This window comes from Archocentrus centrarchus, chromosome 3 (assembly GCF_007364275.1).
Source record: "Archocentrus centrarchus isolate MPI-CPG fArcCen1 chromosome 3, fArcCen1, whole genome shotgun sequence".
NCBI lineage: Eukaryota > Metazoa > Chordata > Actinopteri > Cichliformes > Cichlidae > Archocentrus > Archocentrus centrarchus.
Genome location: NC_044348.1, coordinates 31947806 through 31965086, shown reverse-complemented (window position 1 = coordinate 31965086; position 17281 = coordinate 31947806). Strand labels below are relative to the sequence as shown.

The following is a 17281-nucleotide window of genomic DNA, read 5'->3' as shown; positions in this document are numbered from 1 at the left end:
GTGTCTGTCTGCCAAATCCAAACTGGGAGCTGGTTCCACAGAAGAGGGGCCTGAAAGCTGAAGGCTCTGTCTCCCATTCTACTCTTAAGTATCCTAGGAACCACAAGTAAGCCAGCAGTCTGAGAGTAAAATGCTTGATTTAAGATAAGATGGGGCCTGATTATTCAAGACCTTATATTTAAGAAGGATTTTAAATTCTCTTCTAGATTTAACAGGGAGCCAATGAAGAGAAGCCAATATGGGAGAAATCTGCTCTCTCTTTCTAGTCCCTGTCAGTACTCTAGCTGCAGCATTTTGGATCAGCTGAAGGCTTTTCAGGGAGCTTTTAGGACAGCCTGATAACAAATTTCAATAGTGCAGCCTAGAAGTAATAAATGCATGAATTAACTTTTCAGCATCACTCTGAGAAAGGATGGAAACAGGTTTTTGAATTTTCCAATTAAGGTGAACAAGGCTAAGAGTCAGGATTTCAAATGAATTAAAACACTGTCTGGGTCTTTGGGTAATTAATAAGCTGGAGTGAAAGATTGCTGCCACTCCTCCTCCTCGACCTGTGCTTCGAGCATTCTGACAGTTAGTGTGACTCGTGGGTGTTGATTTATTTAAACTAATATATTCATCCTGCTGTAACCAGGTGTCTGTTAGGCAGAATAAATCAATATGTTCATGAATTATTAAATCATTTACTAACAGGGACTTTAATAATCCACATTTAACTGTTTTATTCTTTGGTGCAGATGAGGATGCTGTATTGTTTTTCCCTTTGTGAAATTTTATGCTTAAATTGTTTTTTGCTGATTTTGATTGTCTGGGAGCAGGCACTGTCTCTATAGGGATGGGCTTAAGTCTCCCCAGATGTTCCTCTTTTACTGCTTTTGTTTGTAGTGCTTGTCTTTTTGAGCACAGGATCATCCACCAGAAGTTCTGGAGTTGACTTTGATGTAACAAACTCTCTTTCCCCTGAAATTCAGGTCCAGCAAGCCAACCCTGAACTGATCAGTTCTGCCACAGTGAGGTCTCCAGAAGATTTTGATTAGTATCGATATAGTATCGCTCACTTGGGTCAGTTGCTTCTCTGTTTCTTTGGATTTGATCATCACCTTCCTTTAAGACATTTTCTATAACCTTTATATAGTCATCCTTGAATTTGGGATTTTCCTCAAGTTTCCCTTTCAGTTGCTTGAGCTGCCCCAGACCCTGATGCTTATTTTCAGGCATTTCCAGATTCCCATTTGCATCAGCAGTTGTGTGCACTGTACGTTGTTTTGTCATGTGCTGTTTTCCCACAAGATTTGTGTCTCTGAAGTTTGAAGTCCAGTGTTCTGATGACATTGTCTAGTATATATATACACATATATATATATATACATATATATATACATATATATATACATATATATATATACACACACACACACACACACACACACACACACACACTGTTTGAACAGTTCTGAGGCAATAGTTTGGTTTTGCAGGAAGAGTCAGAGGTTTCTTGAAAGTTGAGTTTTGTGTTAACAGTTTAGAGAAATGGAGGGTTGGTTTCAAGAAATGTGTCTTGGGAATTGAGAAAAACTGCATCAGCTTTAAGCTGATGCAGAGTTTTCAGGCCATGGCCTGAAAACGTCCCCCACTGACTTTGCTTTTGATAAACTCACCCACGGTAGTTATGGAGCCGCCCCTGACTTTCACTCCTCTTTGCCTTTTAATTCCTCTCAACAACGATAAACGTAAAGACGGATAATCCGTTTTCCTTTCTTCACTTTATAACTCTTGTTTGTCTCTTCTGCCCACCATGGATCCTCCTGCCTGTTACCCAGAAAAGCAGTCTCAGTCACGCTGAAGAGCGTCTCAGTTCCTTAAATTCTTTTGGAGAAAAGAGAAGAAAGGAAGCGGTACAAAGAAACTGCAGTCTCAGACCCCATGATGTTTCTGTCGAGGTGAAGGACCAGTTTTTTTGTTTTTTTTAAAGTTACTGCTTTAGACGACTGGCTCTCGCTTCAAAAATCGTGCCTGGCTGTCAGAAAGATGAGGCTCTCATTAGCGGCACATTTCTTTCTTTTACACCTCTGTAATCTGGTAATGGGGAACGCTGAGAATTCCCCGAGGATGATATTCACAGAAAAAGGTAGGACTTTTTTTCCCCTTCAGTTCTGAGATATGAAATAGAAAAAAAAGGGGGGGGGGGGGGGGGTAGCATTTTAAAGTTTGCAAGAAAGTAAATTAATATTTATTAAATTATAATTGATATAAGTAATTGAGATTCTGGAAAAACATGAAGTCTTTCTTTCAAACGTGATGTCTGTATAGTTCAGTTCCATTAACGTCACAGTCAGCTGTTCCCACGTCGACAACAAAGCGGTATTATCAATGACATGAACAGAAAGCGGCTTTGTGCCCCACACACTGCTGCTTTGTTTATTTGTCCGAGGCATTTTACTGGTTTTCAGATGGACCCCAGCATGCTTATATCAGCCCTGTTATTTTTTTTTTTTGTGGGGGGGGGTTATTCTTACAAATAAGATCAGGAAGGATACAGTACGTCTGCAGACAAAGAGAACCTGATGGTCTGCTCAGATGGCTCTTCTGAGAAACTCCTGCCTCTCTTTTCCGCAGACATCACTGCATGGTTTAAAGTTGGCTCTTCATGCTCAGAAAAGCAAATATGTTTTTTGTTTGTTCGTTCTGTGAGTGTGTGTTTGTATGTTTATTGTTTGTTTTTTGGTTGTGTTGCTCTCCTAAAAAGACAGGAGCCCGTCTTCACTTCAGCAACTTTATTACTCCCGATTCTATGGATCAGTGGCGGTCCTAGCCTGTTTGGCGCCCTGGGCGAGCATTCCCGCCGGCGCCCCCCCCCCCACACACACACACACAATAGCGATCACCGCACTACTACACTTGGGGGGGTAATGAGCGACTGCTGTGTGGTGTATGTAGCTTTCTGCCATGGTCTGACAGACAGGCTTTAACAGAAGGTCTCCCCACCATCACAGGCACACTCAGAATTTCTTTTAAATTTTTATTTGAAAAAACATGGAAGAAACTGAAATATTACACAGCTTCTGCTTAACTTTATCTTTGCTTGTTTCTCCTCTTCTTCTTTTCTCTTTTTCCTAAACTGTGCACCTGATGGCTTTGACCTTTTCCCTTCCATCTGCCACAATTCGCCACCACCACCGCCCATCCCCAGGGTTGTCAGATCTGACTGACAGTTGCCAGCCCAACACAACAAAACCTCCACTGAAACTCATGTTAATAGCACCAGGTGTGATATATATTTAAATATACAAGCTTTGGGTAACTTGTTAAAATTTTGGCTGCTTTTCACCATATTTGGTAGGTTTTTAGGAAGTTTTTATTGTAAAATTATATATCTATATAATTTTATAATTATATAGAAATATCTATATAATATTCCACCCCAATGTGTTCACAAGCTGCCCAATCTGGCAACACTGCGCCATCCACCAACATTTGTCCAAACTGTCTAGATTCGTATTTGTGTTATTTTTTTTATCAGGATTCGGGTTCACACAAATACTGTGATTTAATGACCATATTTACAGTATTATAAATGAAATTGGCTTTGTGTTCTATCAGTTGTGTGCATCTAATTTTATTAGACGCACAGATTCATTCTGTGGAACATGGGAGGAAAAAAAAAAAAAAAGAGTCAGTTTTGCATATCTCGCAAAAGTTTTGCGAGATCCTGAGTTACTTTTGCGAGATCTCGCAAAACTTTTCAATATTAGGACATACACTTCGCGTTAATCTTGATATGGCAGTGTCCGTGAGGATAAAAGGTTTGGCAAGAGACTGCCAGCAAAAGTCGCCTTTATTTATAATTCAGCGGTTACTGTTGGCTGTAACCAGGCCCAAACTGTACAGGCATGAATGAATGAACCCGGCTGACAGTCTCACTCTCACGCCATCACTGCTTCACTCGACTCGCACCCCAGGCTGAGAGGAGAAGGGGGCGGGGCAGCGCTGTGTGTGTGACGATCGAGTGAAGCAGTGACAGCGAGACAGAGAGAGAATCCCCCGCCTGCCCTTTTTCTTCTGTTACAACCTGTCTGACCATGGCAGAAAGCTACATGCAATACACAGCAAATAGAGGGCGCCCATTATCCCACAAGTGGAGTAGTGCGGTAGGCGTTGCTGCGGCGATCGCAATGCGTTGGGGGGAGGGGGGCGGTCATGCCGCCCTAGATGAAATGCCGCCCTGGGCGGCTGCCCATGTCGCCCATATCAGAAACCGCCACTGCTATGGATTATTTTCCACGAAGCAGGTACAGACACGAGCACAGATGCACGGGGGAAAAAAAAAAAAAAAACAACAACAACAACAACAAGTCATCCACGAGGGGTCGCTCAACTCACCAACCTCGCGATAGTTGATGACCTCACATCCTGAACTCTGACCCCGTAGTACCAGCATTAATCATAGTATTTGGCATGACCGCAAAAGAAAATAAAACAGAAAATATTTACTGTCTTATTTTTTAAATGTGTTACTGCCAACTAAATAACTGAAAATATAAATAAGATTACAATGGGTATTTCAAGGTCGAAAACAGTTGGTTGGTTGGTTTATAATTTATTGTCCAATCACATAGTTCATTAAGCCAACAGCATTGGTATATGTTTTGTTTACAAAGCAAAACTGGGTTTTTATTTATGTAATTCATGTAGGAACAGTTGATTATGGTGGGTGCCCAGGATTTTTTTTCATAAAGAACAGCAATCTCAGCAATTTTGCACCCTGTTCACAGAATAGCTTTTCAAACCCACTAAATCTTTTTGTGATGGTCCTCGGCTTTTCTCAGTGTTTTGCTTTAATTCTTAGGTTTTGTTATGATTTTGAGTTTGCTATGGGTTTTGAGTTTCAGTTCATTATGTTTTGAGTCCTGTTCTTAGTTATTGTTAGTGCTTCCTCAGCTCTCTTTGTTCCCTGCCTGTGCCGGCCTCCTGTCGTGTTCTTAAGTAGAGCAAAGAAACAAAAACCTCCGTGTGCTGACAACCACGTCCTTTATTGCCAAAACAAACAAACAACAACCCCTGTGCTGACTTCCACACGTCACATGACATTCCTGGGTCACATTAAAGATCCCTAATGTTTACCGTTTATTATTCATGAACACCACACCTCCCTCTTGACAAGTCCTCTGTACACAGTGTTTCAAATTATTATGTGTGATATTTTCCTCAGATTTCCCTAAATGGTCAATTGAAATGAGGGTCAGTATAATTTTTCACATCATGAACCATTAGAGTATAAATCAAATTTTATTAAACCTCCCAATGATAACAGAATAAAAAAAACTGAAAAATGCACTGTTTCAAATTTTTATGCACAACAGAGTTTCAAAACATTTTATAGATTGTAAATAACTGCAAATGTCTTTTCCTGAATTTGCAGCATTAAGTGGTCGTATTTGCTAAAATCAAAAGCTATTTCAATCAAAACATCTTAACAGGCCAAGTTAACATAGGACCCCTTCTTTGATATCACCTTCACAATTCTTGCATCCATTGTTTCTGCTTGAATTTCTTTGCAGGATGTCAGAATAGCCTCCCAGAGCTGCTGTTCTGACGTGAACTGCACCCCACCCTCATAGATCTTTTGCTTGAGGATATGGCAGAGGTTCTCAATTGGGTTGAGGTCATGGGAGGATGGTGGCCATGCCTTGCCCAAAGCAGCCAATGACACAGAGGTATTCTTTGCAGCATGAGATGGTGCATTTTCATGCATGAAGATGATTTTGCTATGGAAGGCACGGTTCTTCTTTTTGTACCGTGGAAGAAAGTGATCAGTCAGAAAGTCTATATACTTTGCTGACACCTTCTAGGACCCTAAAGGGGGCTACCAGCTCCCTCCCCATGATTCTGGCCCACAACATGACTCCACTACCTCTGCTGACATCGCAGCCTTGTTGGGGCGTGGTGGCCATCCACCAACCATCCACTACTCCATCTATCTGGACCATCCAGGGTTGCACGGCATTCATCAGTGAATAAGACTGTTTTGAAATTAGTCTTCATGTATGTCTGGGCCCACTGCAACAGTTTCTGCTTCTGAGCACTGGTTAGGGGTGGCCAAATTGTAGGTTTATACACAACTGCAAGCCTCTGGAGGATCCTACACCTTGATGTTCATGGGACTCCAAGGGTATCAGCAGCTTCAAATAACTGTTTGCTGCTTTGTAATGCCATTTTAGCAGCTGCTCTCTTAATGAGATGAATTTGTCTGGCAGAAACCCTCCTCATTATGCCTTTATCTGCACGAACCCAACTGTGCCCTGAATCAGCCACAAATCTCTTCACAGTTCAGTGATCACGCTTCAGTTTTTGTGAAATATCTAATGTTTTCACGCTTTGTCCAAGACACTCCCTATTTGCCGAGCGATCCTTTCTCTTTCCCATATTGCTCGAAACCTGTGGCCTGCTTAATAATGTGGAACATCCTTCTTAAGTAGTTTTCCTTTAATTGGGCTCACCTGGCAAACTGATTATCACAGGTGTCTGAGATTAATTTCAGTGATCCAAAGAGCCCCAAGACACAATACCATCCATGAGGTTAATGGACAAACAAAAAATTAAATCTACATAATAATTTGGAACACAGTATGTTTTGGTCGTGTCTGTTCCTTCCTTATCTAGTTTGCACTTTGTTTTATTTTCCTAGCCTCCTGTTCTCTGTGTGTCACGTTGAGTTTCACTTCCTGTGTTTTCATTACTGTGATTCTGTCTGTCTCCTGCTGTCCCTCATCATTCCTGCTAAATTTATTGTTTGCTTTTCCCTCAGGTCTCTGTTGCACACAGCGTCCTCTGTTGCGGCTGCTGTGTGTTTTCATGCCATTCTGTCGTCTGTATTAATGTTGAGCGAGTCTCCCAGTTTATTTTGCTGGCCCTGTCTAGTTCTGTTTATTTTATGTTTTCTAGCAAATAAAGCTGTGGTTTAAGTTATGGCTGTCTTGAGTCCTGCATTGGGGTCCTTAACCTGCCACACAGCGCGTAGTACATGACACTTATTAGTTTTGTCAATTTAGTTTTATTTATATAGCACCAAATCACAACAAACAGTCACCTCAAGGCTCTTTAAATTGTAAGGTAAGGACTGTACAATAATTACAGAGAAGACCCAACAGTCAAAAATTCAGTCTGGATTTCTTTGTGTGCTCCATTTTAAGGGGTCTGATGTGATTCTGTCATGATGTTCAGGAAAAGGAAGGACCCAACTGCAGAGGCAGACGTAAAATGTTTCCAGTTTTTATTTTCACAAATCCAACAAAGTTTTTGAGTGAGGAGGTCTGGGATTAAACAGGCTTGTCTCCAACACTCCGTCGGTCTGGCAGCACATTTACTGACCCACAGAATTCTTGACTCACACCCCAACAGACCCCGGCTCAGCTCTGCACACAAACAGCGATTAATCCAGAAGGCAAAAAGAACATTGGAACAACACCAAAATAAAGTGCATAGTTTGGCTACCTGATAGAGGCAACGATCCGGCAAGGACTGAAGACTTCCTTTGGCTTAAATACCCAGCGAGTGAGCCTCAGGGAAAACAGGAGAGTAAACAGTGATTGAGATCAGGTGTGCCACACACGGCTGGAGGAGGCCGGCCAGAGGGTGGAGCAACTGTCGAGCCTGCCCAAAGAACAAAACACCCATACAACACACTGCCGGCCCGGAGAGGGCGGGGACCATGACAGATTCACTGTGACACTGTGTGGGTTTATTGAGTCAAGAAGAAACATTGTTATTATTGTGAGGTACACTTGTTTGTTTGTTTTTTTGTTTGTATTGTTTTGGGTTTTTTTACTGTAACAAGTGGGGAAACTTCTGAGAAATGTAGAGAACATATTTCATTTTTCTTCCTTCGGTCATGTTTTCCAGAAAACACCAACATTGCTACCAGGAACCTCTGGTAAAAGTTTGAACAAGTAATTGGCTTTCATATTGACAGCAGCATGGGAACAAAATAGTTTTGCTTCAGCTTTTTTTTTTTTTTTTAAAGCCTGTCATCAGATTTTGTGCCAAACATATTTGCTCTCTCAAGATGAGCTCTATAGATTCTCTATAGCAAGGATCCTCAACTCCAGGCCTCGAGGTCCGGTGTCCTGCAGGTTTTAGATGTGTCCCTGATCCAACACACCTGAGTCAAATATAGAAGTCATTAGCAGGACTCTGGAGAACTTGACTGCATACTGAGGAGGTAATTCAGCCATTTGAATCAGGTGTGTTGGATCAGGGACACATCTAAAACCTGCAGGACACCGGACCTCGAGGCCTGGATTTGAGGAGCCCTGCTCTATAGGCTCCTCTTTTTAATGTTTGTCCTTTTATTTATTTGTTATTGTTCACATTTACCTGTGCCAGAGTTGACAGGCTGAGGGGAAAACAAAGAAAGAAAAGAGAGATGGAAAAAAGGGAAAACGGGGAGAAAATAGAGAAAAGGGGGATAGAGCACAAGTAAATAAACCAAAATGGTTCATTAACTGCTGCACCTGTAAGAGAAGAAATAAAGATACAAAAAAACAAACAATACTTGGAAAAATAAATTTATGTGGAAAAAAACAAAAACAAACAAAGCATGGCTACACAAACCAACAATTTTTTTGTGTTGTGATTGCTTGAGTGTTTGTGTCTATGTCATGAAATTATTTACTGATGAGGGCAGAAAGCCGCAGCTCTGCCCATCAGACTGCCAGAGGCAGGTAGAGAGAGACCCAGGAAACCCGGGCCACCCGCAGCCCATCAAGAGCCACGAAGAACCGCGACCACACATTCCAAAGACAACCCCACACCCACCCCAGCAGAAGGGCGAGGGAGGTCCCAGATGGAGCCCCCCCCCCCCCCGAGCCAAGGCGCAAGGGCCAGTCTCCAGTCTCAGGAGGCTACCAGACCCCCAGACTCCACCCCGCGGCCACCTACAAAGCACACTGGGAGCAGAGCCCACAGCCAACCACCCCCACTAAGTAATGGAGCTGATCAGTGGGAACCAGAGAGAGCCAAATTCATCCAATTGGTTTTTAGAAGAAGCAGTAATTTCTCTCTAAACTAACATGATCTACTAATAAATTTCTGTATTGAGTAATACACAGTTTATTTTTTGATTTCCAATTCATGAGGATAGCTTTCTTAGCGATGCACAAGGCACTAAGAACTATGAGTGATATATCTGACTCCATAACTAATTCACTGATGTCACCTAAGATGCATAGTCTGGGGGAAGTTGGGACACGACAGTTAAACCATGTGAACTTGATGGTAACTTGTACAATTGGCTTGAAGTTGGCCTCTAGGGCTATTCTCCACATCCCCGGTGAGTTCCTAATGAAGGCTCTTAGGGTCCTGTTGATCTTGTATAATTCTGTTCTTTCCAGGATCCATGTATGAGGCATTGAGCCATAGGCTTTTTTGTAATGAATCCAGGTTGGTCAGTCTGGTCTTACAGTCTTGAGTGATTGCTCTGTCTACCAGTAGCTGGTGTTTTGCTCTTCTTGTGTCTCTGCCAATCTCTTTCTCATGTATTGAACCAAATGCGGGTTCGTCTTAGCTGCTATGATGCCTGACGAGAGTTTCCACGTTGGCCGGCAGGTTATTGGCCGGTAGTTGGATGGGACTGGTCCTTTCTCAGGATCCTTGGGAATCAGGACCATCCAGTCTTCTGTTAGGGATTATTTTTTACTCAATGAATAAAAGGACAAATGTTTAAAAGTAAACTCCAGTAAGTTCATTAATAAACAGTGGATCAACCAAATAATAAACAATTAAATAATACACTAGACAGAAAGCAACAGACAGAAAGTGGTAGACTAACTTCTCTTTCTCAGGGCATCTTATCTTGGAGGTTCGGCCACAGTACGTATAATTAAAGCATCACCAACGTCACCATGTTCTGTTATTAATCTGGACAAGATTGCTCTGTGTGACTAATTAAAACATCTGCCTCGTCTAGCACAGACAAAAATAATGACAATTTTCATGTGGTTTCCATCTGTCTTCCAAGGAACATTCTTAACCGAAAGATTACATTTGACAACAAATCTTTATTTATTTATTTTAGAAACAAAAATGAAAAGGTTCAATCTTCAGGACAAGGCACCTGTACAGATTCTTCTAGAAGGGCAGCCGGACACAGTTTTAGCTGCTGGACAAACAGACCTGAATACCTACAACTTTCAAAACAGTGAGAAGGTAAAAGCTATAACCACAATAAACTACTGTACTGAGTGCACTGAAATAACTTGATATTAATGTCTGGGAAAGTAATGATCCTGCATTATGTATAGTCACAGAATCATATAGTTATGCGGTGGAAGGAATGCAACGGTGAACACAGTGAACAGGTAAGCAAAACAAACCAAAGTTAGTTTGTCACATTTGATTGATCATTCAAGAAATATAGCAAACAATATTCTTGTTGTCATTTAGGATTGCAGCTATAACATCACTTTGGTCCACCCGAGGGAAGACACTAACCAGCTGTTTGTGTGTGGAACCAATGACAGGGAAACAGTTTGCTGTAACACGGTAGGACACTGCAGTTTAAGTTTGACTGAGAGCTGATATATAATACCACCACTAACTAACAATGTTAGCAGTGGTCTTTGTTGATATTAGCCACATCATCTGTTAGATACTGGGTGCTGGGTGTGCATGTATGCCTCCTGTGCTGGGGATACTTTAAGATGTACTGTTATTTATTTATTTATTTATAGGACTTAACAGAGTCACCCTTGTGCACTCCCTCTGAAAATATGAAGAGTTTAAGAGAAGGAATAAGCAGATTTATCATAAAGAAGGGTGAACCGTCAGCCCTTGTGGGTGAGTTTTTCAAACACACTTCTTAATAAATCTGCTGATGAATGACTGCTTTCAGATTCCCATTTTTCTATGATTCTATCATTTCAGGGTTTCTTCTTCTGCTTATTACTATGATATTGGACCAGTTCCTCCCTGTTTGCAAATCCCTCTGAAACATTAATTTGCACCTGTTTGTTCCAGAATCTGAACAAAGTACAGATCTCTACATAACAAACTCTGGATCTCAAGATAATGTTGGCATTCACAAGTTTGGGAAAGGAAGAGTGCAGCCATCAGCCCACCATAAAGGTACTTTGCATAAAGAAAGAGCGAGACATACCACCATATATGTGTGGAGATAAATAATCATTTTGTTTTTCAATATTTAGAGCAGTATTATGTAGGTTTGGTGCTCAGCAGACGCAAAGAGGATCCCTCCCAGAGCAGAGTTTATGGCTTCTATAAGGAGAAAAACAAAGACCGTGGACTGTACAGTAAATTGTGGCTCCCCTTTGTGACTCAGGTTTGCATGGTAAGGTCAGAATGAATGGGAAGTTTGAACTGAATAAGTGCCGATCAGGAATGATTGATCAGCTGTGTATTGCTTACAGACAGATGTTGGTGGTCCTAAGAACAACCTGCAGTTTATCTGGACATCCCAGATGAGTGCCAGGCTCTTCTGTGGAGACCCTGAGAGAGGACAGTATTACTCTGAGCTCGTAGATGTGGCCACTGTGCATGCAGAGCGATGGCAAGATACTAAGATCTACGCACTCTTTAGAAACGAATGGTAGAACTCTATTATTATTGATTTTGATGCTGCAACTTTATCTAAGTAAAGTATAATATATTTAGAATTTGAGTATTTGTGTAATTGAATCTTGTGCTGTTCCAAACATGTAAGTCTGACTGGTTGAGTGTCACATGAATAAAGTCATTCACAGTGATGAAAGGACACTTTTGTTTTTTCAGCTCTCTTCCTGTTTCTTTTTGGTCAGTCTGTGTGGTCAGCTGCTTTTTCTGGACTTTTTTGACCCTTAGTCCAGTTCACCCATTTTGCTGGAGATGTCTCAGACCAACCTGCTGACTATGTGTCTCTGTGCAGGGGAATGAGTGCTGTTTGCATCTACACGATACAAGACATCAACAAAATCTTCACAAACTCCCTGTTCAAACACTACACAAGAGACCAACTAGATGTTCCAAGGATGGTATGAGACATTTAAACTGGTCAGATGTGAAATGTGTAACAACTTGTGCCATCACAAAAAGATTCCTGACTTTTTGGGCGATTATATCATTTAAAGCAAGTGGTTAATTATAGTTACAGAGTAACTGGCCTTTTTTTTTTTCTTTCAGTTTTAAGGTAAATACTGGCCTCATTTGAAATTTGATACTCAGATGTTAAATAGTGCTAAGTGCATATATGCAGCATGAGAACAAACGTTTGACAGTTTGGGGTCTTGACCGGTCGGCTGGTGTGCAGCTCTTCTAAGCTATGCACTTTTACTCTCCAGTGTGCTCCTGACAGCACCAAGATACCAGTGGACATCCTGAAAATGATCGATAAGACTTCAGAGATGGAGCAGTCAGTTCAGCCTGTGGATGACTCTGACCTTCTTCTCTTGAATCATCACGACTATACTCAGATCCATGTTGACGGTTCACCGAACAAGAGAAGCAGCAGCAGCACCGTTATCTTCTTATCTCTAAGTGAGTAAAAAATCTGAATTGGGAAGCACTAAATGTTTGTTGCCTGTGTGGTGCGATGCCACACAGGCATATTTCAGAAGAAAAAAAATGGTCCAGTAAACAAAAGTCCCAGATTGATGTGGGTGGTCCTGAGATCAGAGAGCTTGATAACCATGGATGCTTAAAGAAAATAGAAAATTTAATGGGTTTACACAACTTCTGAAGACAAAAAAAAGTGTCATATAAAGCAACAGAACCTGTGAGAGAGGAGTGGCTGAGGTGGATCTGAGTGTCCAGACAAGTTTTAATATTTAGTATCATCCCTGCTCCTTTTTGTGGTTTTTCACAGGTAATGGAAGGATTCATAAGGTGATGCACAACAAAAGTCACCCCTTTGTCATTGCTGAGTATCAACCATTCAACTACAGTGCACACATCCTCAGCTTCATCCTTCACCCATCTTCTGTGAGTACCAGCAATCCCTACAGAACCATGCCCCACACCCACCCCACTGAATTTTACTAAAAAGCCCAGTACTTTAACAGCACGTCCATCATTGCAGAAAAAGTTGTATGTGAACACTGGAAATGAACTGGTCCAACTTGATGTAGCAAACTGTGCCCAGTATGGAAATACTTGCGAGGACTGTATCTTATCCAGAGATCCTTACTGTGGCTGGAACGGTGCCCACTGCACCCCTGAGACAAAGTAAGACCTCAGAGCTTTATGTAACTCACACCTGCAATATATGAACAATTTCTCACAACCAAAGTTTATATGAACCAGCCTTAAATTTTTTTAAAAGTTGTTAAAAAAAACCCAAAATATCTTTATAAAAATAATAAATATGATGTTTTATAATTGAAGAGGATTCAAGTCGAAATACTTAAAAAATAAATTTCATTTTAAATTAAAGGGAGGTCAAAAGTCCCTCTGGGTTCCAGTAAGGTGTTAGTCTCTTAAATCCAGTATAGGGATAATGGTTACATGCTGCCTAATTTAGACATACATTATGTTTTGCAGTGAGATATGGCATGATGCAGCTACTGGGAACCTAAGCGTGTGTGAAGAACACACTGCACAAGGTATTTAAATTCAGACACCTGGATAAGTAATTTAACACATGAATGTTCCAGCAAACTGTAAAATTTGGACAGAACCCTGAATCCGTATGGATAGATACCAGCAGGAATAAAAGTAAGTTTATATCGTTCAGTAAGAGAAGAGTCACAACGGATAACAAAACCTTTGTGCACCATTCTTTACCATTCTCTCCTGGAAATTTGAAAACAAGATTATACACATTCACCTCATCACATTTTCCTATTTTACATTAACTAGGACATGCCCATGTCCTGCTCTAAATATCATTTTAGTGAGTTATTAGGTAGTTGCCAGACAACATGACATCATGTGTGCCAAATTTGATTGGTGAACTACCAATTGTGGAGGTGGGACTGTATTATAGGAAGATACATCTGTTAGTGATCCTCGTATATGCAGATGATACAGTTCTTTATTCTATTACACTTTACAAATGCTTCCACCTCCATACACCTGACCAACTTGACTGCTGTGCATCCTGAATACATCAGGTGCAAAACAAACTGCAAATAGAGCCGTTGCCTTTGCTTTATATCTTCTAATTAACACCTGAAAAATTGTTCTAATAATGATCTTATAAGTTTACTGCACTGCAAAATAAATACACTTAATGTATATAGACTCTATGACAATGCTGTGGTGCACAACTGCAACTTCTCTTGCTACATCCTCCTTGATCATGATATGATGATCCAATGTAAATCTATCCAAGCCTGTGTAGAGTATCCCCAACACCTGGAGGAGGCCTAAGTTGCTTAGTTTTTTCACAATGTGTTGCACATCATATTATGTTGTTTTTCTTATTGGCTGGTATGTCGCCATGGCACTAGTCACATGGTAATCCTAAATCAGAACTCTATCGCATTCTGTCCATTACAACAGCCTTTGAAACCCTCACAGTGCAATGTAGTTGCTCAGTTTGGACAGATGACCAAAGATATTATTACAATTCTTCCATTTCCCCTTTCTGTAATCACTCATCTTTTTAGTTTATTTACCTGACACACACAACTGATTTTTACTACATTCTTACACCCTAAAGACTCTTAAAAAAAACAAAGACCCCACCCCCCACATACACACACACACACAAACACACCTACACACACACACACACACACACACACACACACACACACACACACACACACACACACACTTCACAACAAAAGCTGATGGCTTATCATTTCCATGTATTTTGCCAAGAAGCTTACTGTACTGCACTTCACTTTGATAAGAAATCAGAGTGGTGTGAAAAAAGAAAAACAAACACACGCCTAAACTAAATCAGCGTTCTTGTGTTCTTTCCACAGTCTTTGCTAGTGGTATTCCAAATCTAGACAAGAATGTAATCAGCATCAACCTTCATGCAAAGCATTTCTTGCGGTGCCCAGTGTCGTCTCGTCATGCTCAGTACAGCTGGCACCACCTTAAAAACTCCACATCTTGCAGCTGGAAGACAGAGCATTGCCTTTATTTGATCGACAGCATGGAACCTGAGGTGGAAGGAACTCACACTTGTGTATTAGAGGAAATGGGTTACAAGAAAGTTCTGGTACAGTATCAACTACAGCTGGAGAACAAGGTGATGGGGTGCAGGTCAAAACCAATGATCTGGGTTTGTCTGATGGTGGTTCTGATTAAGAGTTTGTACTATTAATTACTCAGAGTTGTTAGAGTCTAGGTTTCTCATGTAAAATCTTTAAGTATTTAGGACCACAAGTCCTAATTCTTTAATTTTTTTTTAAAGCGAAAAAATTCTTTTACTGAACTTACGATACTTATGTTTACAGCGGTGTAAATGGTAGTTGGTGGGAGCTCCTCAAAAGTAAACTTTTCTTCATGTTGAAGTTTGTTGAGCAGGTGATTTGATGAAAGACTACCACCAATTTTTTCACAGTTTTTTTTTTTTTAATGGCAATTACAGTAGTAAATGCGGCTGTTTTGGATGTTGGAAAAAAATTTTCTTTCGCTCCACCTGAGCTCACAGCTTAATAACGGCTCCGCCTCTGTGCTCTTCGCCGCACAGGCCTGTTGTTAGTGGCAAATGTGGGTGAAATCCTCATGCTTGCAGGGTGACAACTGAGCCCTGCAGAGTCATGCATTAAATGAAGCACTGAAACAAAGAATTTGCATCCAGTATTTCTTTTAATCAAGCTATTTGATGAATCAATACAGCCCTATGTCTTAGTTTCATTTATGTTCAATAGCAATTTATTTGTTGAAGAACTTAAATGTGCCTCTTTTAGCATATCTGAATCTGCTGCCGCTTTACTGCCAATAATTTAACACAGGCACTTTATGATAATAATTCTATTTAAAAGCAAATCTCAATACAGGTGTATATACAATGGGGTAGAGCAGGCCTTTGTCAATTTGTGCTTTTCATTCATTTCTGATCTTCTTCCCTGTAACACTCTTGCATCTGTTTCTTCTAATGTAAAATTCTGTCTGAATGTTCTTGGTGCATTTCCAGATCATGGGTCCTAGCTCCTGCAGATTTCAACAGACAGAGCCAGCTTCTGACTGTTGAGACTTCTGTTAATATCATAATTCAGAGTAGAAAGCTAACACATTTGACCTCACAGGACTTTAAGACAGCAAGCATGTTGGTGCATTTCCAAATCCTTTAGCTGACAATGTGAATTGTGAACTGTAGCTACTACAGTTCCAAAGAAATAATGACCATGCATCAGATGTTTCCCCCCCTCTTTCACCATGTAAACTAAAAGAAATAAACTACAGAGATTTACAGCATGTATCTCTCTGTCTTTTCCAAAGTCTCGCATGTTGATGTCTGAGGATAAACAATCTCAAACATGTCAGCAGAACAAATATGCTGAAGTCAAATAAAATCACTGAAAATAGATCTCATTGTCCATGCAAAGACAAATATAATATATAGTAAAAAGCGTGGCGTATAAATTATTGACCATAGCTCACCATAGCTTGTAACTGGTATGTAGTTTGAAGTCCGCACATTCGAGTTGAAAGGGAGACTCACCCACACTGTATTCTGCTGCTACATCATCTTAAATCGTTGTTGTCATTTCTACACACCAGTGCGTCTGGCCTGCATCCTTAGAAGGCCACATTTTAAGGTGATTACATCACAGTCAGATGATGAAGGCTGTCCCAATTCAAAGGCACCTTCAAATGCAGCCTTCTTTTCCCCAGATTTGAAAGACAGGTTGGGTGAACAGTATCCTCCTGTCCCAAGATTCCCTGTCCCAAATATCTGCTCAATTGATCAAGATATCCCTTACTTGCAAAAGTGCTCAGATATTTTTGGAGATGTTCGTTCTCACTGGTCTAACAGCCAGCTTGCCTCACCAGCTGTCAGCTGACCGGCTCACTGTACCCGGAGAGAATGCCTGAGTCCCAGGACATTGTTTTCAAAACCTCCGCTTGCTTTTGCCGCTGAGTGGAAGTTAAACACATATCATTCATTCAGATATCTAACAGGTGATTTCAGTGTTTCATTTCTTCACCTGCCACTGAGAGTACATCTTGGATGGTTCAGTGGAGAGCATCTGGTTTGTTCTCCTGGCTTCTATCTCTCTAGTATACCTCTTCAGGTGGCTATCCAAGACTGTGAGTCTTTGCTTGGCAGTTTCTAAGGTCTCAGGTATAGAACACTTGTATTTCTTCAGCACCCCCTCTCCTCATCACA

The 17281-nt window shown here is 40.9% G+C and overlaps 1 protein-coding gene across 1 annotated transcript; it reads left to right on the top strand.

Moving 5' to 3' along the window:
• The first annotated feature begins 1729 nt into the window (after positions 1-1729).
• Positions 1730-15716, top strand: LOC115777947 (semaphorin-7A-like). Its single transcript, XM_030725976.1, has 14 exons — positions 1730-2128; positions 10073-10203; positions 10299-10355; positions 10441-10539; positions 10728-10833; positions 11014-11121; positions 11202-11344; positions 11424-11602; positions 11918-12023; positions 12330-12525; positions 12854-12969; positions 13067-13212; positions 13528-13589; positions 14922-15716. Exons 1-14 carry the CDS (start codon positions 2029-2031, stop codon positions 15266-15268), a joined length of 1896 nt encoding a protein of 631 aa, XP_030581836.1. The 5' UTR covers positions 1730-2028; the 3' UTR covers positions 15269-15716.
• Positions 15717-17281: the final 1565 nt, after the last annotated feature.

Bases quoted from the DNA above. Each gene is read 5' to 3' on its own strand.
- LOC115777947 (XM_030725976.1), top strand. From the start codon at position 2,029: ATGAGGCTCTCATTAGCGGCACATTTCTTTCTTTTACACCTCTGTAAT. The intron at 10,356-10,440 runs GTAAGCAAAACA...GTTGTCATTTAG, and splicing joins ACGGTGAACACAGTGAACAG to GATTGCAGCTATAACATCAC. The intron at 10,834-11,013 runs GTGAGTTTTTCA...TGTTTGTTCCAG, and splicing joins TGAACCGTCAGCCCTTGTGG to AATCTGAACAAAGTACAGAT.